At 54.5% G+C, this 23090-nt stretch overlaps 2 protein-coding genes across 9 annotated transcripts in view; one reads left to right on the top strand and one right to left on the bottom strand.

Annotated features, from left to right (window-relative positions):
• The window catches only part of SNAP47 (synaptosome associated protein 47), a 24979-nt gene extending 6225 nt beyond the window's left edge, over positions 1-18754 (bottom strand). Inside the window, exons 1-2 of one of the 5 annotated variants that reach the window (XM_017880080.1) lie at positions 18665-18754; positions 6523-7063 (exon numbers count right to left, since the gene is read on the bottom strand). In XM_017880080.1, the coding sequence (XP_017735569.1) occupies positions 6523-7019 (497 nt within the window). In that variant the 5' untranslated portion in view covers positions 7020-7063; positions 18665-18754. Of the gene's footprint in view, positions 1-6522; positions 7064-8178; positions 8270-17645; positions 17961-18664 lie in introns of those variants that run through there. The other 4 variants (XM_017880085.1, XM_017880086.1, XM_017880081.1 and 1 more) reach the window with 4 other exon arrangements.
• JMJD4 (jumonji domain containing 4) lies at positions 18665-23090 on the top strand. Of its 4 annotated transcripts, none has more exons than XM_017880077.1 (6): positions 18665-19152; positions 19351-19516; positions 20139-20264; positions 20485-20752; positions 21135-21233; positions 21599-23090. In XM_017880077.1, exons 1-6 carry the CDS (start codon positions 18753-18755, stop codon positions 21881-21883), a joined length of 1344 nt encoding a protein of 447 aa, XP_017735566.1. In that variant the 5' UTR covers positions 18665-18752; the 3' UTR covers positions 21884-23090. The 4 variants fall into 4 exon arrangements, with proteins under 4 accessions (XP_017735566.1, XP_017735565.1, XP_017735567.1 ...); XM_017880076.1 differs by having other exon boundaries at positions 21135-21281; XM_017880078.1 differs by having other exon boundaries at positions 21207-21281; positions 21599-23087.

The following is a 23090-nucleotide window of genomic DNA, read 5'->3' as shown; positions in this document are numbered from 1 at the left end:
ATCTCAAAAAGTAAAATAAATAAAAACCTGGAATCAACTGAAAGGAGTGTCTGGGCTGGAGATGGGGGGGGACAAGGTTGTTACGGAGATTAGGTCTTATAGGTGGCTGCACTGAGAGATGACTGATGGCAAGTGTTTCCTATTCCAACCTGCAGGAGGAGGAGGGCATAATGAGGCATGTCTGAACCCCTCCTTCTTTTCATGGTCTGAACTAGTTTTTCAGAATTACTTTGGTATCCCCTTGGATAAGACGGGATCCATTCAGTCAGCTGGGGTGCTTAGGATTTTACTTTTAGTTTACACAACTAAAGGACCTAGTTTAGCTTTCTAAAGAAAAAGGTCTCAAGTGACAGCCATCAGTTATTTTAGGCAGTCTTGGTCAGCTTTCCTCTCCAGGCAAAACACTTTTGATTCCCTCTCACAGGTCCTGGTTTTAGTCCTCTCAATTTCCTGTGACCCCCTCATTTCCTCAGTGTTCCCCTCAAAGGCCTACAATGCTCCTGTGCCTCCTGAAGGAGCAGGGCAGGCCACCAGCTCTGATCACAGTGCTGTGAGGTGACCTGCCAAGCACACAATGACATGGGTGCACACACTTTAAAAATCTCTCTATCCCGCCACTTCGGAAAAAAGCATGGAGGCTCCTCAAAAAATTAACAAGGAACAGTTTTGGAAGTGCTGGAAAGGGGAGGGCATAGTCCCTTTAAATGATATGGAAAAGGGGAAGGGAAATGCTGGGTAGAGGAGGGCATGGTCCCTGACTAGGGCTCCATCCTCACGGACAGACAGGCAGGCATTTTTGTTTTCCTGCCCAAATTCGTTTCCCAAGACCACCCTGGCCTGCCACACCCCTGTCCTGTGCCTATAAACACCCTGAGACCCTAGCAGGCAGACACACAGGTGGCCAGACATCAAGAGGAGCACATCAGCAGAGGGATACAAGGGTGGCTGGATGTTGACAGGAATGCACCAACAGGCATCAGCACAGCTGCAGGCCACCAACGGGCAGAATGATGTAGAGTTTGGCTGGGGCAGTTGGAGGAGAGCCCAGGCCACTGAGTGGCCCAACTCCAGGGGAAAACCATCTCCCTTTGGGCTTCCCCATCTGCTGAGAGCTACTTCCACTCAATAAAACCTTGCACTTATTTTCCAAGCCGACGTGCAGTCTCATTCTTCTGGTACACCAAGGCAAGAATCCCAGGATACAGAAAGCCCTCTGTCCTTGTAAAAGGATAGAGGATCTGATTGAGATGGTTAACACAAGCCACCTACAGATGGCTAAACTGAAAGAGCACATAGTAGCACATACCCACTGGGGCTCCAGGAGCTGTAAACATCCACCCCTAGATGCTATCGTGGGGTTGGAGACCCACAGCCTGCCCGTCTGTATGCTCCCCTAGAGGTTTGGGCAGCAGGGCACTGAAGAAGCCAGCCACTCCCCCTGTCGAATGCCCTGTGAGGGGGACAAGGAAACCTTTCCTTTTCAGAACCACCATGATTTCGCAATCCTGCTTGTGGGTTTACACCTGTTCCACAGTGGGCAAGCCTATGTAAAACTGCCTGCGACGTGAGGAAGCTGAGAGGCTGCAGAAAGAAGATGACAGACCCCGCTTCTCAGAAGGAAGCATCTAAGAGCGACTTATGGACACGAAGGCAGGTCTGTGTCTTGGGCAGCAGTGAGATGAGGCAGTGGATCCCACGCCATGGCCCCCAGACCCAGGGCTTCTGCACCACAGGGGACATATATGTAAGACAGACCCCGCAGGAAAAGATAAGAATGCCACATGAACCTGCCCAAGGGCAGGGTATGTGGTAAGTACCTGCCCTTACACAAGGAACAATAAGTGAGGTAGAAATCTTAAGAGGCATCCCCAGAATTGGGGTTAATCAGATGTTAACAAAGCCGATTAGCATCCAAGATGGAGTTGCTTTAGCCTCCACAATAGCCAAAGGAAATAAAACCAGTATCTCAAAGCGACACCAGCACTCCCATGTTCACTGCATCGTGCTTCACTATAGCCAAAGCATGGAAACCACATGTCCATCCACAGATGAATGGATTGAGAAAATGGAACAGTACTGACTCCAACTTAGAGAAAAGCTTGTTTACTTGAATATAATTATTGCTTTGCTTGAGTCTGTAGATTATTAAAAATGCCTTGGGAAAACAGGACCTTCAACAGAAATAAAAGAAAATACACCAACCAACAACTCTGGGAACCAACAACTCACTCTGGGACTCAACAGCTCTGGGAACCAACAGCTCTGGGAACGGGCTGATCAGTCTGATGAGAACAGGCTGATGATGCCTGCAGAAGGCCACAAAGCATTGACCAAGAAAGCAAGGATTAACTGCCCATCTGAGACTTTGCAGGTTTCACAAGGGTGTTTTAATCATTTCCCCTAATTTCCCTTAAAACCCCCTGACCTGTAGTCACAACTCAGGGAGGTGGTTTTTGAAAACGAGTCTACCACCCAGAGGTTGCTGGCTTCCTTAATAAAGCTAACTTTCCTTTCACCAAAGCTCATCTCTTGGGTTTTGGCTTTCAAGCAATGAGTGGCCGAGACCTGAGTTCGGGTACAAAAATATAGTGTCTATACGCCATGGAATTTTATTCAGCCATAAAAAAGAAGGAAATCCTGCCATTTCACCAAGATGGACAGACATGGAGCACATTATGCTGAGTGAAAGGCGCCAGACACAGAGACAAACCCTGCATGACGCATGTGGGACCTCAAGAAGCCAAACTCACAGAAGCAGAGAGAAGGGCAGATGTGGGGCGGGTGGAGAAGCTGGGAGAGGGTGGCCAAGGGCCACCTTTGGTTACAGGATGAACAAGCTCTGGGCAGTAATGACATGGTAGCTGCAGCTCTCCATACTAATAGTACACTTGAAATCTGCCAAGAACACAGATCTTAGGTGTTCTCAACACTCTCAAGGAAAAAAAGAAAAAGGGAACAAAATGACAGGCATATGAGGTGAGAGCTGTGCTCATGGGCATGACTGTGGTGGCGACTTCACAGTGGGTACAAACATCGCATCACCAAGCCACATGCCTGAAACATACACAGGTTTTCTCAGCAATACCTCAATAAAGCTGCAAAAAATAATTATACTTAAAAACAAAGTCTTTATGTAATTGGCCCCAATCTTTCACATTGTTTTTCTGACCTGCTTTTCAAAATCCTGTGTCAGATTTGTCTTGCTTGTGTCTGTTCTGTTTCTTGCATGTACTGGAGGCTGGGAGCCCTGCCTGTGGGCCTGGGGAAATGAGCCGTGCACCAAGCGATGGGCCTGTCCCTTCTGGAAATGTAGTGGGTTACCCAAAGATGGGCTGAGCCAAAGAAACAAGAGTTCCACCCACAACACCAGCATCTGACCCAGCACCTGGGCCCCTTTAGTGCTCCCTGACCACTGTGGCCTTGATTGTGAGGTGAAAAGCCCACCTCGTGTCTCCCACTCTCATGGGACAGGCTGTCCTATGTTCACCTGCGTCGGCCTGCACCACCACGTCTCTCTCCTGCTCAGTAGCTGTCTCCCAGGAGTAGCCCGCCCTGCGTCAGCCCCACCACCTGTCCCACCACCCATCCTGGCCACCACAGGCCTCGCTGCCGGCCAGGCGCGCTCTCAGCTGATCCTCGGCACCCCCATTCTCATGTGCCGAGGAGCACGTCAGAGTGAGGCCCTGTGCCTGCCTGCGTCCGTGTCTGGTTCGTTCTTAGCGCTGGTGCTCAGAGCTCTTTCCCGCCAGGCAGGAGGACTGAGGTCGTGAGCCTGGCAGGACTGCAGGTCGCTTGCCTTGGCAGCCTCCTCCCAATCTCCCTCTACACAGTCTCTGGGTGCACACAAAGCTGGCACCGATGCCAGGTGGCCACGTGGAAACTCGGCTGGGCACAGAAGAAGATGCTCCTTCTCCATGGCATTTTTTTGTCTGTGACTGGGAGGAGGACGACACCCCAGGAAGCAAGGAAAGCCACACTGTGCACCCACAGCCTCCGCTCCAGGACCACAGCACCCTCACCTATGGCTAGGGCTCAGTCTTCTGCGAATATCCCCGGACCTCCCCCTGCAGACACTCTCAGGGTCCAGCCCTGGGACACCCCTCAGCAGTGAGTCAGGGGAGGGAGGAGCCAGGGTGGAGGCACCATGAGGAGGGCTCCAGAATCCCACGGGCTGGAGGGCAGAGGGCTGGTCCCAGCTCACCAGGGCAGGGACCTCACCAGGAGGCTGGGACCTTACCAGGAGGTCACATTAGTGCCCATATAGCAGGGCCACGAGGCCCAGTCGTCAAGCACTACTCTGCACGTGTCTGTGATGGTGTATGTGTCCATGAGATTAAATAGAAATTGGCAGACTCCCAGGAAAGCAGCTGGGCCTGTAATGTGGGCAGGCCCCATGCAACCTGCTGAAGGCCTTAAAAGAACAAGAACTGATCCGAGCAACAGAGTCATGGCCTTGGGCCTATGACTGTCCCTGCGGCTCCAGCTGCTGGCCCCCTGCAGACTCTGGCCAGGGTAGAACACATACCTGCCAGTTACACAGAGGAGCTGGGATTGTCGGGGGCTCTGTCATCTTCCGGCTCCAGTCTTGTGCCAGCAAATCTTTGGCTGAAAGGATCTCCTCTTAGTCAAATAGAAGATGTGACCTCAGTCCAACTAACCCGCATGCCATACTGATGCACCAATACGACCCTACCTTAGGGCTGAGGGACAGTGGCCAATGCTGAGGTGGGGTTCCAGGGACACAGAGGTTCTGCCCACTGCAGCTGTGGGTGCTGGGAGGAAGTTCTCACTTTCCTCCAAATAATCACAAAACGAGAAACAACACGCTTCAAAACGACTTTTCAAGAAATAATAAAAATAATTGAAAGCATTTAAAAACCTGAACTATGTGTACTGAAACACACACACACAGATGACACACACAAATACACATGCAGACACAAACACACAGACAACACACAGACACACACAGACACACATACACAGACAATACACAGCCACACACACGCGCGTGCGCACACACATGTGCTCTCAAAGACATGTCCTTAAAAAAGGGGCAGAGAGCAATAGAGGACGGCAAACTCAACACACACTTCTCCAAAGACAAAGGAAACAGACAAACAGTGGCAGCCTGACACTGAAAAGGGGGCAGACTGGCAAATCCAGGAAGGCGGACAGTATGCCAGCAGTGGGATGCTGAGAGATGACGCAATTAGGATGCCAGAGCCCTATGGGGTGACGAGGAGGGAGTACCAGCACCCTCCCAGCAGGGGCAGGAAGAACCAGGAACACGCAGGCAGAAGTCCATGTGGCACTGCACTGGGAAACCCTCAGCTCCCAGATGGACCCACCCAAGTGGGCACCCCCCAGTCCCAGAAGAGGGACTGGATGGAACCCGAGGGCAGAGGGAGTGAACCTTCTACCTGAGCCAGAAAGCAGCCCTCCAAGACTCATGCTCCAGACAGGAGACCCCAGGATGAGGAACTGAGGGTCCCAGTAAAGGGGCCGGGGCTGATACCTCAGCCCCACACACACCATCTCAGGAAAAATGACTGCGACAAAAAAAAAACAGGCAGTAAACAAGCACCTTGAAAACCAAGAAACCATAAGCAAAACAAGACTATTAATAATATCCAGAGAAGATGCCCAGGCCATGATGTAAGACCCAAAGGTTTTTCCAGGAAACTGGAGGAACACAAAAGAGTTCTAAGAAATTACAAGTACAAATGAGAAATGGTAGGAAGATAAAAACCAGAAACATACACTAGAATAGCAACACTAAAAGAAAGCCAAATAAGAAATGAGTACCCAAACAGAAGACAGCAGGACTCAGAAAGCAAAAATGGGACTTGGAAAAAGAAAAGCATTCTTAAACAAACTGAAGAAATTTTCTGGACATACACGAGGATTTTCATACTAAGAAACATAACAGGAGAACATAGCTCATGAACAAATGGCAGATGCTGACAGGAGACACCTCACTCACAGAGACTGTCACCAAGACAGACCTCAATCCACCCTCTGTGATCTCAGACGCCAGGGCCCATCCCCGTTACCACATACGAGCCACAGACACTGACAGGGGACACCTCACTAACAGAGGCCATCATCAAGATAGACCTCACTCTACCCTCTGTGACCTCAGAGGCCAGGGCCTATCCCCATCACCACACAGAAGCCAGAAATAGGAGGTCACAGCACAGTCTCTGCTTGCTGGGTGTGGACTCAGCATGGTGCAGTGGAGAGCAGTGGTGCCAGGAACCCAGTGAGCCAGCACTCACTCGGATCTCACTGTGTGTTTCCAGCAGAGCGCACAGTGTATTCACAGCCTCCGTCTCCGAGTGCTGGATCTTACTGTGTGTACCCACTAAGCATGTACAGCAGGTGAACAGCCATGATCTCAGAATGCTGGATGTGGGCAAATATGGTGCAGTGGCCTGGAACGGTGCCTGGCACAATGAGCCCCCACACATGTGCATCTTACTCTGTGTGTGCCCTGCAAAGTGTACACAGCAAGCCCACCTGTCCGCCACCTCCAGGTCTGACTCCATCTTGTCCAGGCCTCTCATGACGCTGTCCAGCTGCTGGCCCTGGTGGTGCAGGACCCTCGCTGTGTCCTCCAGGCGTTTCTGGGATCCGGCCATGAGTCCCGTCAGCTCCTTGCCCCGGGTCCTGGGGCCAGACACGTCTGCCACAGCTCCAGGCTGAGACAGCAGCAGCTCCCTCCAGAAATGCTCAATGATGCTGAAGACCACATTTCGACTTGGCTGCAGGGAGCTGAACCAGTGTTTGGCATGGCCCTTCTCCAGGATGGTGATGGAGCTGAAGATAAAATGAGAAGCCTCCTTCTTGATCTCAACTATGCTGGAGAGGGGGAAGCTGACCAGAATCTCTCCAGTGCTGTCAGTCATGAACCTGAGTGACAGCAACGTTAAGGACAGTTGTCCAGCAACCCATCGCCTCTCGGGCTCCAGGTAGTAGGTGCACGGCCAGGCGTGGATGCAGATGTCCCTGCTCATCTGTTCCTGGGTCTGTCTGCACCAAGGTCAGGCCTCTTCTGCCTCTGAAGGAGAAGAGACAGTAACGCTGTGCCATCACCCGTGGACTGGAGACACAAGCAACCACGAAAGGATGCCGCCTCCCCTGCAGCTCTGGGCTCACACAGGCTGCAGCACACGGCTGACTCTCTATCCACCTGTGGCTGCAGGACAAAGCCCTTGTACCCTCTCAGCAGGTGAAGGAGGAGCAGCCAGAGCAGGAGGGCTGGTTTGGAACCAGGACCCCTGAGTCCCAGACTCATGCCCATCCCCTAGGCAGAGGGTTCATACTGTCATCTCCCTCACCACACTCTGTGCCCCTGCACCCAGCAAAGCCACCCTGCTTGGATCAGTGTCCACTGCTGGACGAGACTTGAGGAGGACATCACTGGAGACTTTGCCAGGGCCCTGGGCCTTAGACCTCAGTCCCAGGATGTACTCTCAGACCATTCCAAAGAGCACTGTCTTTTGGCCGTGATGTTCCCTTTAGATGCACATTCCCCTTCGGAAACTTCCATTCATCAACTTCATTGCATAGAGAAAACAATCCTGCAGACAAGTGTTTTCCCTTCTCATAACCCCAGCTAACCTTACAGCGTTCTACAGAACTGAGTAGTAACACGTACATGTACTAACTTACTGTATGTATGTAGTTTTACATAGCTGCAAGCAATGAAGGTGTCCTATCATGTTTTCACGTCTACATTTATCAGTACAGTTTGGAAAGTCTTGGATGATAGATTTGAACGAACCCTCATGGAACATGTAGCCCAACTCTCTCATCGTACAGATAACGTAAGGTTAAGGGCCTTGTGCAAGTTAATATGAGGGCCTTGTGCGAGATCCAGGCACTAGTGCAGGACTCTGCCAGGGTCAGAGCCAGGCCGGGGATGCCTAGCCAAGGTTCTGACAGCAGAGAGGGGTCCAAGGGTAGAGTGGCATTTCTCCCACTTCTCTCACAGAATTTCGCTGTAACATGACTTTACTTATACAAACAGGACAGCCAGCCAGTGTAATTCCCCCAGACATCAAAAAGTGTGGGCTTTCCATGGCACAGCTAGAGGCTGTGGGGTCCTCCGCTTTCTGGCAGCATGTTCATGAGTCCCATTGTGTGCCAAATGCCCTGCTGGGCACCACCTACCCTGATCCGGTCCCTGGTTCCTGCAGCTCATGCAGTTTACACTCTCGAGAGCCAGGTCTTTCATGCAACTGCTGCACTAGACACCATGTCCCCAACACAAGGCTAGATAAGACACACTGAAAAGCCACACCTGCATTTGAAGAGACTGCATCAAATGGGACCCTAATTATATGATATATGAGTACGCAGCCATCTGAGAACACACAATATATTGTCACACGCAGACCACAGGGTGCACAACCACTGCAGGGAAGGAGGTGTGGCTGGACTGTGGTGGCTGCCTCGCTAGTCTCCCCAGTCCACAGCTTGCCCATGTGGCCACAGGCAGAGCCACCACCCAGCTTCTCCCACATCCGCCCTCCCTCCAGAGCATGGCACTCAGCACATGGAGAGTGCCACCTGCTCATCTGGCTGGAAGTTGTGAGGGGGAAGGGCCCCATTTCATTCATTACCCTCCTTGGCAACAACCTGTCACTGAGTGAATGGGATGGATGTTTGGGACTTTAGGATGTCTGTGCAGCTGGGCCCCTGGGACATGGCTGAGGGGGTGGCCTTGACTGAATGCCCTGTGACCAGACAGATTCGGTCCCAACCAGGCTAATCAATGAGAAATCCTGCTGGAAGCCTAGACAGGAAGAGACTGGGTGGATGTGGATGGGATGCAGCTCTCCTTACATCCCTGTGTGTCCACGGCAGCTTCGGCCCAGACTGTTTTCCAGAATGCCTGCATGGCAAGCAGCCTGGGGCTGCGACTGGTTTCTCCCTCTTGGCCAGAGAGAAGATGTGAGTTGGGTACTAAGGATGCCATCTCCTCTGGGGGGCAGAGGTAAGCAGGCTTGCCTTGCGGACATGCCCATTACAGCATGAGGGATTTCCTGAACCCAGGGCTCTCCAGCTGGGATGCAGATCCACCACGTGTGTAGCATCCACCTGGGATCCAGGCAGACAGGAAGCCCACTGTGCCAAGATGGCAGAGACCACGAAGGCTGGGGCCCCCTACAGGAAGGTGGAAGCCATCTCAGACCCACTGCACCCCCTGGGTGATGCATATGACATCTGCAAGGCCATTCTGCTCCAGGGTGTGGGTCCTTCCCACCAGACTGCTCTCTGATGCCACTAAATATTTAGGCAGCAAATGCCACACACCCACTCTCAGCTCACAACACCCTAAGATGTTTCTATTCGGGAACATCAAGACTTTGTACAAATTTTATTTCATTTGGGAAGTAAGCATATGAAAAGTTCAACATTAGGAGGTCAGGAAGATGGCTGCACCTGGGGAGAGGGGAAGGCCCTGCAGGGGCCTCTATAGGGCTGCTTCTGTCCACCCCGTGCCCCGGGTGCACTTGTGATTTTGCAGGCTCTGTTTTGATTCGTTGGTATTTCTGTACATAATGGTTCAATAAAAGGCTTATTGGATGTTTATAATAAACAACAGAAAATCACATTAAAATTAATAAACGCATGCATGACGGGGGTACCAGAACTAATTTCAGCTGGGTGCTACAATTCCAAGAGCATTTCAAACCACTGCCTCACGCAAAAGCCCAGGGAGAAGAGCACAGCCACACAGGCCACACAGATCCTGGCACGCTTTCTCTCACCGGCAACATAGGTGCAGAGTCAGGGCAACCAGCTCGACCCGAGTCTGCGGGCTCAGGCAAGTGAGTGAACCCCTCCCTCCTGCCCCTATCCCTGAGCAGGGCTGACAGTTGTGTGGCCCCACAGCCTCATGAGGTCAGGCAGGGCACTCTCAGGTGCTCGGCACAGCATAGCCATTCCCTGAGGCAGGACTATCCCTGTGAGCACCCAGGAGCACCCACAAGCACTGGCTTGGCCTGGCAGGCAAGAGTGCCTAGAGCCTGCCATTGTCTTGAATCCACCCGTTTCATGACTGCCAGGGCGTCGCCACACCCAGGATCTGCCATTGGTCTCTCTGTTTTTAGTATATGAACAGAACTGGCCACAGACAACACCTAACCACAAAAACTCACACACAGAAGGATGAGGAGGAAGGAGAGGAGGCGGAGAGAGGGAGAAGGGGAAGAGAGGAAGAAGAAACTTCACTGGAAATGTGCTCAATATATACAAAAGTAAGGTGTCACATTAAAGTGAAATGACCCAACTCCTTCACAGCACAATGAATCTAACTTTTACGCTGATGTGGCTCAAGTGTTCCACAAATACCTCCCAGTACTCCTATTATATCTCTGTAGAAAGGTCAGGACTGAATTTCCCAGACACGCATACATGCCAATCAGCTGTTGGTGTCCACTCTGTACATCAGTCCAGATCACCAGCTCTCATCGGTCGTGTGAACTAATCACTAATCACCAGCACAGCCAGCCCGCCACATCCTTGGGCTCCACATCTGTGTATTCAGCAACCCACAGGTCAAAAAATACTCAAAAAAAGAGCTGTCCCTGCACTGAACATGCACGGACTGTTTTTCCTGTCTTTATTCCCTAAGCAACACAGCACCAACTACCCCCACAGCATGCCACCATGGCAGGCTTGTAAGTGACAGAGATGACGTAAGGCTGACGGTAGGATGTGCAGAGGGGACACGTGATACCACGCCACTTCACACCAGGGACTTGGGCATCTGCAGGAGGTCCTGGGAGCAAACCACAGGTACTGAGGGTTGACTATACCTGAAATTAGGAGAAGCCGAAAAGGAAGCTGCTATATTAAGTAACAGAATTCTATCATCAACACAAAATAAGATACGAGACTTAGAAATAACAAAAATGTCAGGGTCTGAGGGACCCTGTAGGCAGCTTATCACGATGAAAGCTCGAGGAACCCAGGGCACCTTGGCTGACCATGTCTCCCAACTCCAAGAAAGCAGCTCTTAAGGAGGCACAGGACACAGTCCAGGCACCAAGGGAGGTCCAGGGGAGCAGACAGATAGAGACATTTAAAGGCCAGCAATGATGACACGGCCTCTGACTGCCACTGAGCAGTGAAGGGAGCAGGTGCCAGAGAACCTTCTGGAAGAGGCTGCAAGGCCTGGGACTGCCGGGAAGGGGAGGCTTCTGCAGTCTTGAGGAACACGCAATGCAGGGGTAGCAACGGGCCAAGGCTAGCAGTGACCACAGCACCCAGTCACAGAGGAGAGCCGGGGCTCAGGGAGGCTGGAGCCCACGGGAGACCTTGTGAGAACTTGTCTCAGCCAGACTGCAGGCAATCCCAACATCAACACACACAAAGCACCTCGCACTCTCCCTGCCCAGGAAGGCTCTGGGAGATTTAAGACTGGCCTCTTCCTCTGGGGAGGGCCTGACAGATGGGCTTACAGCACACACCAAGGGCCTGGCACACCAGTGCCTGGCACATACCAAGGCCAAGCAGATCCACGGGTGGGCCAGCGCTGCCCTTCCTAGGCGATACCATCTGTCACCACCAGGTGGAGGCCAGAGGGAGCCCTAGGCAGCAGGTATCTCACTGCACCTTCCTCTGCAACAGGGGAACACTCACCTGAGCACCCTACATGACCCCTCAGGAGACACAGAAGAGGGCGCCAAGACCTTCAGTACCATGGCCAACCTAGCTACACCCCCAGCACCCCCCGGGTCACAGCAAGGGCCCAGTGGGCCATACACAGGACCCGCCCCCTCCAGGGCCACCTGTTCCCCATCAGGGCCATGGCGAGGGCCCGGCAGGCCACACACAGGACCTATGATGCTGTTCTGCCACAGCAGCTGCAGGGCCACCCAGCAGGTTCTGGACTATGGGTACACAAAGATGTCTGCTTCTCAGAATTAGGAGGAGGAAAAACCATACCAACTCAGTCATGGTCCCCAAAGTCAGGCAAGCCAGTACCCACAGGAGGGGCCGTGGCCCTCCCTGCTCAGCCCTGGAGTTGCTGTGCCTGTGCTCCTGGCTGAAGAGGCTGCCCAGACCTCAGCCATACCTGGCCTTTGAGGGGAGGGACCACACCTTACCACCACCACCTCCATACAGAGAGCTAGACACGGCATGGACAGTGAACGTGTGCTAACCATTGCTAAGCAGGCATGGTTGGGAGGTATTCCAGGAGTGTGGAGGGAAATTATGCACAAACTTCCCGGAGAAATCCTGTTACTGGTATTGCAGCACAGTTTACAGCTCTGGAAACATCACCTTACCTTCTGGACCTGTTTACCCACTGTTAAAATAAGACCAGAAGACCTAAGGTCACCAGCTCTAAAATGTTTCAAATTCAAAAAGAAAGCTGGGCATGCTGGTGTGCACCTGTGGTCCCAGCTACTCAGGAGGCTGAGGTAGGAGGATCACTTGAGCCTGGGAGGTCCAGGCTGCGGTGAGTCGTGATTGTACCACTGCACTCCAGCCTGGGCAATGGAGTGAAATTCCGTCTCTTTAAAAAAAGAAAAAAAAGAAAGAAGGGAAAACAGACCAAACAACTAGGACACGAACAACCAAGGCTCTTCTCATTATCACATTTTAAACAATAAATATAAGGAAAGTATTCAAGTTTGACAACAACCCAGGAAGAAGCCAGAAGAGAAACTTGTAGCCTCGCTTTTCCAATTGCAGGTTTCCAGGGCTTCATTCCCAGAAAACCTTAGCCAACAGAGATGCAGTGCAACGACAGAATCGAGGACACCCCATGGAACATCAGAAGCAGCCCAATCTTGGACACGATCCCCACGCTGGCCAGGCATTCTCCTACCCGACGACACCCCTGGCCCCACACAGAGGCCATGGGAGAACATGGTCCCTGTTCACCTCCAAGGCCAGACCCTCCTCCTGGGGCCCTGATCCCACCCTCTCTCTCTCAGCCCCAAGACCTCTCCACCCCTCCCATGCCAGGCACTGCATTCTCTGTGAAGGACCATGCATGGTCTCTGTCACAACTACACAGCTCTGCTGGGGTGGAATGAAAGTGGCCACACACAAGACACCGACACAGGGTGTGCTGCCCCACGGGACCTCACTTACAAAAACGTGGTAGCTGGACCTGGTCCCTGAGCCGAGGGGCCTTGCTGAGAGTCACTGAACCCTGGCTCCCTGGCCACTACTCTCTCCAGGTCTCCAACCCTATCTCCATGAGTGCCTGCATCCACTCTCCTTGGCCATAGCCTCCTCATGTACCTGACTGCACAGGGCACACCCTCTTTTTCCAGGTGAGACAACAGGCCAGAAACTCAACATCACCCACAAGCCGCTACCTTCCAAACACCCACTCCAGCCAGACTCCTTCACGCTTCAAACTTGGACCTCTGATCACCTGCTGATCTGCCCCAACCCCTAACGGGCAATCCAACTTCACAGGCCCTCCCCTATCACCCGCTGGGCATCTGTCCCTGACCCTAACAGGCACCCCAACTTCATAGTCCGTTCCCTATCACCCACTGGGCATTTGCCCCCACCCCTAATGGGTACCCCAACTTCACAGCCCCTCCTTCAGCTCCTCCCCTATCACCTGCTGGGCATCTCCTCCCACCCCTAATGGGCACCCCAGTGTAGCAGCACCAGAGTCGGTTCCTCTTTCAGTAAAGGCACCACGGGCCCAGGACTTCTGACTCCTCTCTTCCTCCCCCTCACAAACATGCCATGAGCATGTCCTGGCAGCTGTGTCCCCGCCTTCTACCCCAAGACCACACCACTGACCTGGCACAGGTATTGTCTGGGCCAACCAGCACAAGCAACACACTTGGGGAAGGAGTCGTAGTCACAGGGACTCACTCATCACACACTGCAATCTGTACAATGGGTCTCTTTCAGTCTTTCCATCATATGTGTGACCCCGAGTGATACTCAATATCCAGGAAACAACCTACTTTTAGTTACTTTCCACAGTTCTACCATCCAAGGCAGTCTTCCCTCCCTCCACACCTGGACAACCTCTCAGGCAACCTCCTGACCTCATCCTGTCCCCATCACCCACTCCCCCTCCAGCAGTCAATGAGACAGTCATTGAACAGAATTAGAATATGTCACTTCTCTGCCCAAAGCCCTTCCCTGTGTACTTGGAATGGGATCCAAGTTCCTCACCGCAGCCTCATGGGCTCTACGGGATGTGCGGCCTCCCCGCCCTGGCCTTCCTCTGCCCTCTGCTCCCAGCAGCCTTTCCATGCCAGGAAGTCTCACTGGTGGCTCCACTCCTCAGGTCTCTGTTCAGAGGGCTTCCTCACCTTCCTAAGGCACTGTCACCAACCACGGCCCAAGCACAACTCAAGAGAGCTGGTGCTGTCATGTCTGTCACACTAGAGAAGGCAACTGTCATGGGAGGGCTGCAAGGCCCGCTGTACACCATAGGCACCCAGTGAATTTGTGCTGAGTCGACCACAACCACACCACATGGAAACAGGGCTGTGCCAATGCCCTCCTGTACCACACAGTTCTGCAATTAGTCTAAGTCCTGGAGCCCTCACAGTGTCCCTGCCTGCTGCAATCTGCAACCTGCCTCCTCCAGTGCAGGTATGGGCCTGGGGACCTGGGCTGACCCTGAGAACACACAGCTGAATCCTTGAGGGAGGTCATGGCCAGGGGCCCAAGGGTGTCTGCAGCCAACTCACACAAGTGACGCTCTCGGGGAGGAAGTCTGCAGCACAGGGATGGCTCAGCACGCAGGACAATCTGTACAATGGGTCTCTTTCAGCATTTCCATCACTCAAGGATCCCCTGAGTGAGGCTCAGTACCCAGTAAACAACTTATTTTTAGTTAATTTCCACAGTCACAGAACAAACATCTTGCACACCTTCCACTAACTTGCGACCATGAAGCTCAGTGAGAACAGTGGTGGCTGTGTGTGCCCACAGGGGCGATAGGGTGCGGCCAATCTTTCCAGGGTCCCCTCCCCTGCTCCCCAGACCCTCTTTCCACTCCCTCAGAGGTTCCCAACTCTAGCCATAAGGTGCAGATACGCTCACTGGGGCTGTTTGCATTCAACACAGTGACAGAGGAGCACACATTCAGCACAAAGCGTACTGCATTTTCTCCAAAGTGCTGACTTAAAACCCATCCTGGCCAGGCACAGTGGCTCACACCTGTAATCTCAGCACTCTGGGAGGCTGAGGTGGGAGGATCACTTCGGCCCAGAAGGCAGAAGTTGCAGTGAGCCAAGATTGTACTACTGCACTCCAGCCTGAGTGACAATGGAAGACCCTGTCTTAAAACAAAAACAATAAAAACATCCTAATGGAGTACTGTGTGGGGCCCAAGAATGTGGATTTCTTGCCATTCCCAAGCGATCCCAGGGCTGACCTAGGGGGCTCTGGGTGACACAAGCCTGTGTTCCAGTCCCATGAGAGCTGATAACACTCCAGGCCTCCTGTGTATACAGCAGTGACACTGACCCCAGGGGGCACCCTGCGGACTAGGGACCAAGGTCGATTAAGGTCAGTTTAATTGTCAATATTGAGGTCAATATGTGGCAAGATGCTACAGCATACTGTCAAGTAAAAAACAAAAGGCTAAAAGCAGCAAAAGTTTACATATGTATATTATACACGATGGAGAAAGAGACTCTGTGTATGTGTGTGTGTGTGCGCACCTGTGCGTGAACGTATAGGCAAGGACTAGGGGGACAGAAGAGCAGAGAGCGAGAATGAAGGAATGAATGAATGTGAAGGAACGTGGAAAAACTGGCTCTGCACCAGGAAATAAAAACCGGTCATCTCAGTCAGGCGTGGTGGCTCACGCCTGTAATCCCAGCACTTTGGGAGGCCAAGTCGGGCAGATCACGAGGTCAGGAGTTTGAGACCAGCCTGACCAACATGGTGAAACCTGTCTCTACTAAAAATACAAAAATTAGCCGGGCATGGTGGTATGCGCCTGTAATCCCCGCTACTCAGGAGCCTGAGGTAGGAGAATCACTTGAACCTGGGAGGCGCTACTCAGGAGGCTGAGGCAGGAGAATCACTTCAACCTGGGAGGCGGAGGTTGCAGTGAGCCAAGATCGTGCCACTGCACTCCGGCCTGGGCAACAGAGTAAGATGCCGTCTCAAAAAACAAACAAAGCAAAAAAACCCGGTCATCTCTGGATGGAACTGGAGGTGATTCTTTCTCCGCACTGTAGCTTCTCCAGACATTCTGATTCTCTAGTGTAAAAAAAACCCAACAAACGATTGCATACCGTTACCACACAAGTCACAATGGGGCTGACCAGGAAGGGACCGTAGCACACATTGAATCACACAATCCCCAAAACAACTCTCCACCTCCTGCTCCTGCCCCCATATCCCACCTTTACCTGGACTCAGACTCCCAAAACTCACTTTCCTCCTAGTCCTCCCTCCAACTCCTCAGACCTTAGTCCTCCCTCTTCTGCTCCTCCCTGTTCTCCTGGGTAAACCTCACACCCCTTGGAAAGAGTCTTCCAGCAAGGCCCAGAGCCCCAGCACTCCTAGAACCTCCCGTTTCCCCGCTCATAAGGGTAAATAAAACATTTCCATTGCTTCATAAGGGGAAGGCAGGTGCCCCTCTCCCCCTTAGGATGCCTCTGTTTGGTCTGGAATGAGACACCCCAGTGTCCACATTTTACAAGACACAGTCACGGTCTGATGGCCCATAGACTGTCATCAGACCTCCAAACCTAACTCAAAGGCCTCTCACTGTGTGCAAACCAGCACAAGCTGCCTCTCATTTCTCTGCGAGAGATGAGCGGTTCTAACTGCTCCTCCTTCTGTCTCCCTGTCAAGATGCCTGGGAAATGCTGCCCAGACTCTGCACTCTCTCACAGAGCGCCTATGCGCACACAGCCTGCCAGGCTTTGTGGGCAATAAATTTGCTATCTTCCCTTCTGCATCCATGTGGGTAAGTCTGAGCTGATTTCTCCAGCACACCAAGACATACATCACATAGGGTCCCCCTTGGCCCCCACTTCTGTGTCCTGGTCGAAAATCAGAGTACCCTGACCCCTCTGTGCCCCAACCACAGGTTTTCCCCACCAGGCTTCAACCCAATCCAGGGCCTTGAACATTTCCAGGCATGGAAGAAAGTATCTAGGTTCACTACAAAGAAAATGACCTTGGCCCTGAGCCAAATTCCTGAAACCTTCCTATAAACTGCATAACCCATCCCTCTTCCAAGAGACATACCTAGGCAGGACATCCCTTTTCCCTTACTGCCCATCTCGAGGACTGCTGCAGCCCACTCTATATGAAAGTTACCCTAACAAAAGTTCTAGGCAGGGCCTGGCACAGTGGCTCACACCTGTAATCCCAGCACTTAGGGAGGCCAAGGCAGGAGGATCGCCTGAGCTCAAAAGTTCGACACTGGCTTGGGCAACAGAGACCCTGTCTCTACAAAAAACAAAACAAAACAAAACAAACCAAAACAAAACAACCAGAAAACTAAGCTGGGCATAGTGGCTCATGCCTGTAGTCCCAGCTACTTGGGAGGCTGAAGCAGGAGAATTAGTCAAGCCCAGGAGGTGGAGGCTGCAGTAAGCTGTCATCGCGCCACTGCACACCGTCTCCCCACCTCCCCCACCCCAAAAAAACTGCCCTGGGCTCACCATGCATTTAGCACTTCTTTCTTTGGTATCCCAACTGGTCCCACCTGAGGACAGTGTGGGACACTCCCTTGCCGCCACTTTTGGGGTAACTCCAGTTGTAAATTCGGCAAAACACTACTCATGTCACTACTCCAATGTCCTCCCATTTCAGCCCCGCTCATGTGTACACAGCCCCAAATGCCTACCCACACTCCCACCACATCTTCATTTCATACCCTCCCTCATTCCCCACCATCTTTTCCAGACACTCGTCATCCCCTGGGGCCCCATGCCATGCCCTCCAGGTCCCCTGTGGGCCCCATTCTCCCATCTAGGTTACCCTGCCCCCTCCAGCGCCCCCCCCCCCACCATTTTCCTCCAGGTCCCCACCATCCTCTCTAGACCCCACTGTCCCCTTCAGGTGCCACTGATCCCTCCAGGTCCCCACTGTCTCCATCCCCTCCAAGGGCTACCGTCCCCTCCAGATCCCCACTATCCCCTCTAGGTCCCCAGTGTCCCCATCTCCTCCAAGTGCCACCGTCCTCTCCAGGTCCCCACCGTCCTCACCAGGTCCCCATTTGTCCCCATCCCCTCCAGATCCCACCATCCCCTCCAGGTCCCTACTGTCCCCATGCCCTCCAGACCCCACCATCCCCTCCAGGTCCCCACTCTTCCCATCCCCTCCAGGTCCCACCGTCCCCTCCAGATCCCCACTGTCTCCATCCCCTCCAAGTGCCACCGTTCTCTCCAGGTCCCCACCGTCCCCTCCAGGACCCTACCATGTCCGCTAGATCCCACCATCCCAGGGCCCCCCAGCTCTCCCTCTGGGTCCCACCATCCTTGGGCGCCCCCGCACCGCCGCACTCCCACCCCTAGAACCGCCTCTGTCTCCGCCCCTCTTCCAGCGCAGCCCGCATACTCCCCACCCCCCGGGGATGTGGGAAGGAGGACTCGGGCTGTCAGCCACAGCGCGCGGACTGAGCCGAGGGCGTACGCTACGGCTTGGGTCGGGCCCCCAACAGACCACCGCCGTCGCTCACCTGGGGAAAGCCAGACGTAACCCACAGGCGTTTGCTGCGCCTCTACGCCTCGGCGCCTGCGCAGTGAAGACCGCGGCGAGCCGCGCGCATGCGTGTAGGGCCGAAGCCCCAGGCGCTGGTCCAGCGGAAACGCGGCGCTCTCTGTCTTCTGGTTTCGAGGCTGGTCCTCACCGTTTCCGCTCCGGCGGAAGTGAGGAGAAGGGTCCTTCGACCCGTGCCGAGCTGGATGGACCGCGAGACGCTCGCCCTCGCTGACCGCCACTTCCGAGGCCTGGGGGGTGGTGTCCCCGGCATCGGCCAGGCTCCGGGCCGGGTAGCCTTCGTCTCGGAGCCGGGCGCCTTCTCCTACGCCGACTTTGTGCGGGGCTTCCTCCTGCCCAACCTGCCCTGCGTGTTCTCCAGCGCCTTCACGCAGGGCTGGGGCAGCCGGCGGCGCTGGGTGACGCCCGCGGGGAGGCCCGACTTCGACCATCTGCTGCGGACCTACGGTGGGGCGGCGGGCGCAGACCCCGGGCGGGGAGGACAGGCCGGCGGGACCCAGGCCCAGGAGGCCTCTGCCTAGAGAGGGGCACCAGGGAGGGTGAGGGGGGCCAGACGCGTGACCCCGGAGAGTTTCTCTGCAGACGGTTTGGAGTGAGGACGGGGCCCAGGGAGATGGCATGGACCGTGCCTGACTTTCATTTCAGGAGACGTGGTTGTACCAGTTGCAAACTGTGGGGTCCAAGAATACAACTCGAACCCCAAAGAGCACATGCCTCTGAGAGACTACATCACCTACTGGAAAGAGTACATCGAGGGGGGCTACTCCTCTCCCAGGGGCTGTCTCTACCTCAAAGACTGGCACCTGTGCAGGTAATGGGGCTTGGGACGCACCAAGGCGCTACCTTCCCTATCGCTGCGGGAATCCAGAGGCCTTTCTGATGAAGGTGGCCCCTAGCTGCACAAAGAGGAGCTATTTTTCCCCGTGAGGCATTTTAATCGGTGTAAAAGAAACTGGATTGTCTTCCGCATGGCTGCAAGTGTTCTTCTTTGGGAGATCAATATGTTTTTTTTTTCCTTTTTTTTTTTTTTTTTTTTTTTAGATAGATCCCCTCAGCCTCCCTAGTAGCCGGGATTACAGGCATGCACCTCCACGCCCGGCTAATTTTTTTTTTTTTTTAAGAGACTACATTTCGCCATATTGCCCAGGCTGTTCTTGAACTCCTAAGCTCAAGTGATGCATCCACCTCAGCATCTCAAAGCACTGGGATTATAGGCATGATTAGTACTTTTTCATAAGCAGAACCATTGTGGTCAGACTGCCCCACCCCACTCCCCCACCAGCAGCTGGCTCAGAGTAGGTGCTGGGGCTCTTTGGGGGCTGCAACCATCTGAAAGCTCCACTGAAGCCAAGTGATCTCAGTTGCCCCACTCGTGCTGCCCTAGTCCTCGTGCCTCACGTGCTGTCGGTGGTGCCCTTGCGCCCTCCTCACAGGGACTTCCCGGTGGAGGACGTTTTCACCTTGCCTGTGTACTTCTCATCCGACTGGCTGAATGAGTTCTGGGATGCACTGGATGTGGATGACTACCGCTTTGTCTACGCAGGGCCTGCAGGCAGCTGGTGAGGCCACGGATGTGGAACCCAAAGGGACCTGGTGACGGAGCGGACCCCGGGAGGCTCAGGGTGGCAGGAGGGGTCTGCTTGGCACAGGCTTCACAGTGGGTGCCATTCCTCGAGACCAAGGGGCCACCCCTCCTTCAATTGGACCAGGCCTCTGGGGTGCCAAACAAAGCCCATACCAGCCCCTACAGGCACGAACCAGGCGCTCTTGCTGCTGCAGGTCCCCGTTCCATGCTGACATCTTCCGCTCCTTCAGCTGGTCTGTCAATGTCTGTGGGAGGAAGAAGTGGCTCCTCTTCCCCCCAGGGCAGGAAGAGGCCCTGCGGGACCGCCACGGCAACCTGCCCTATGACGTGACCTCCCCGGCACTCTGCGATACGCACCTGCACCCGCGGAGCCAGCTTGCAGGCCCACCCTTGGAGATCACGCAGGAGGCGGGCGAGATGGTGTTTGTGCCCAGTGGGTGGCACCACCAGGTGCACAACCTGGTAATGTGTTGCTCTCCTGCCCCCTGTGAGGGGCTTTCCTGCAGGAAGACGATAGCACCACCTACCCACTCTCCCAGCCAGAGTGGGGCTGGAATGGGGTGGCTCATGGGTGAGGCTGACCCCTTCACAAGGTGGTGTCACTGAGGCCTAACTTCTGTTTCACCCCTTGCCGGTCCCTGGGTCTACTTGCTCTGGGTTCACTGGCTGAGGTGGTCCGAGCCCACCACCCACTTCCCTGCTGAGCAAGCCCTGCTGGGAGATAGGAAGGCCTTCTTGGCTGCAGAGGGCTGGACCCCACAGTGGGTTCCTGGTGCAGGAGATGTGGGCTGGTTGGGAGGCACCTGCCATGGGCTCAGGCCTGCCTGTACTGTGCCCCTTCCAGGACGACACCATCTCCATCAACCACAACTGGGTCAATGGCTTCAACCTGGCTAACATGTGGCGCTTCCTGCAGCAGGAGCTATGTGCCGTGCAGGAAGAGGTCAGCGAGTGGAGGGACTCCATGCCCGACTGGCACCACCACTGCCAGGTGGAGCAGCTGCGTGTGGAGGCTATCAGTGCCAGGTCCCTGGGAGGCCTGCAGGCTCAGGGCGGGTGTGGCTGTCAGGCCGAGCTGTGGGTAGGTGCTGGCTGTGACTGTGGGACAGCCTGGGCTGAGCCCTGGGGGAGGCTTTCAGGCTGCATTTCAGGCTTTCAGGCTCAGATTCCCTTGGTCACTGTCCGGCTTCTCAGTGCCTCTGTCTTATTGGTCCCCTCTTCGTCCTTGGGGACTGGGCGCATGTCGGATGCTTTGCAGCTTGGACTGTGTCCATGGTGTCAGCTCACTGGCCTCTTCCGTCTGCCCAGGTCATCATGAGGTCCTGCTCGGGCATCAACTTTGAAGATTTTTACCACTTCCTCAAGGTCATTGCTGAGAAGAGGCTCCTGGTCCTGAGGGAGGCAGCCGCTGAGGACAGTGCTGGGTTGGGCTTCGAACAGGCAGCCTTTGATGCTGGGCGCATCACAGAGGTGCTGGCCTCCTTGGTTGCGCACCCCAACTTCCAGAGAGTGGACACCAGTGCGTTCTCACCACAGCCCAAAGAGCTGCTGCAGCAGCTGAGGGAGGCTGTTGATGCCACTGTGGCCCCATAGCACCTGTGTTGAGGACAGAAGGACGGGTGGACGAGAGGCAGCCTCCTGCTCCAGGGCCCTTCCAGAAATAAACTGCCCTCCCTGTGACCTGGGGCCCATCCCTGTCGAGGCTCGTGGCCTGCCTGTTCATGGCCACTGCCTGGGTGCCCGTTTTCAGGTGAGGACCAATGAGGTCAGGGACCCAAGAAGGGATGTGGCCCTTCTGACCTGCAGCAGGTCTGCTGGGAGGTTGGAGATGGCGCCATGACCTGGCTCTTTTGGGGGCCCTGCCTCCTTAGGCCAGGATGCCTGAGCTGATAGGAGTCTGTCTGATGTGCCTTCTCTGGAGTCTCCTCTCAGCCCGGTCCCCTCGTCTCAGGCCATTGGGCCACCCCCTGGCTCTGCCCTGTGGGCTCAGGAAGAGGTTGGAACAGCGCTGGGCAAGCTCACCAGGGCTTCCAGGCAGGACTGGGTTGGCCTCCATCACCTCCAGGTGATGGGCTCTGGAGCCAGTGGCCAGGGCCTTCCTCTGGGTACCCAGAGGGGAGGGCTGGGCTGGGCTGGCCTCTGCCACTTCCCTACCTTTGGAGTAGCCTTCGCAGGGCCTGTGGGCACCTGGAGAGGCCACGGGTGTGGGGGTGGAATCCCATCTGCTGCTGAATCCTCACTTGGGCCTGAGGGGCTGTGCCTGCTGTGCGCTCACAGCTGGGTCTTCGCAAGGATGCTGTTCTCAGGAGTGGTGGGTCTCCGGCCCCTCTTCACAGTGGGCATGATGGAGGTGTGGGTGGGCTTGTCCAGGCCAATCAAGGCACAGCGGTGAGCAGTGGAGGCCTGTGATGGGGAATGGACTCTCGTGGGATCCTCCTGCAGAGGATGCCCCAGGCCTGAACCCTCTAGTGGATCCACAGTTTGTGGAGACTGGCACTCTGCCAGCCCTGTCCTTGACCCAGAGTGCAGCACTTTTTCAGTTGGCCCCTGGTTGGCTGCCCCACCCCAGCAGGGGAGGAGGCATCTGAATCCGCAGGGATGGCACGTGCCATGGCTGTGTGCATTGCCTGCCCATGGCATCCACTGGGGCCGCTGGCACTTGTCTAGGATGGAAGCCCCTAAGAAGGGCCGGGGTTTCTGTCTGCTCTGTTCAATGAATCATGTGAAGTGCCTGCAAAAGCAGCTTTACACAGTAGGTGCTTCATATGTGTCTGTCCAATGAATGAGCTCCAGCCAACAA

The sequence above is a fragment of the Rhinopithecus bieti genome, unplaced genomic scaffold, assembly GCF_001698545.2.
Source record: "Rhinopithecus bieti isolate Rb0 unplaced genomic scaffold, ASM169854v2 scaffold_11941, whole genome shotgun sequence".
NCBI lineage: Eukaryota > Metazoa > Chordata > Mammalia > Primates > Cercopithecidae > Rhinopithecus > Rhinopithecus bieti.
The sequence above is the reverse complement of the archived record's forward strand: the minus strand, read 5'-3'. Positions and strand labels throughout refer to the sequence as shown.

Excerpts from the sequence above, each read along its gene's own strand:
- JMJD4 (XM_017880076.1), top strand. The coding sequence starts at position 18,753 with ATGCGTGTAGGGCCGAAGCCCCAGGCGCTGGTCCAGCGGAAACGCGGC. Across the intron at positions 20,265-20,484 it reads GCAGGGCCTGCAGGCAGCTG|GTCCCCGTTCCATGCTGACA; the intron begins GTGAGGCCACGG and ends TTGCTGCTGCAG. Across the intron at positions 21,282-21,598 it reads ACTGGCACCACCACTGCCAG|GTCATCATGAGGTCCTGCTC; the intron begins GTGGAGCAGCTG and ends CCGTCTGCCCAG.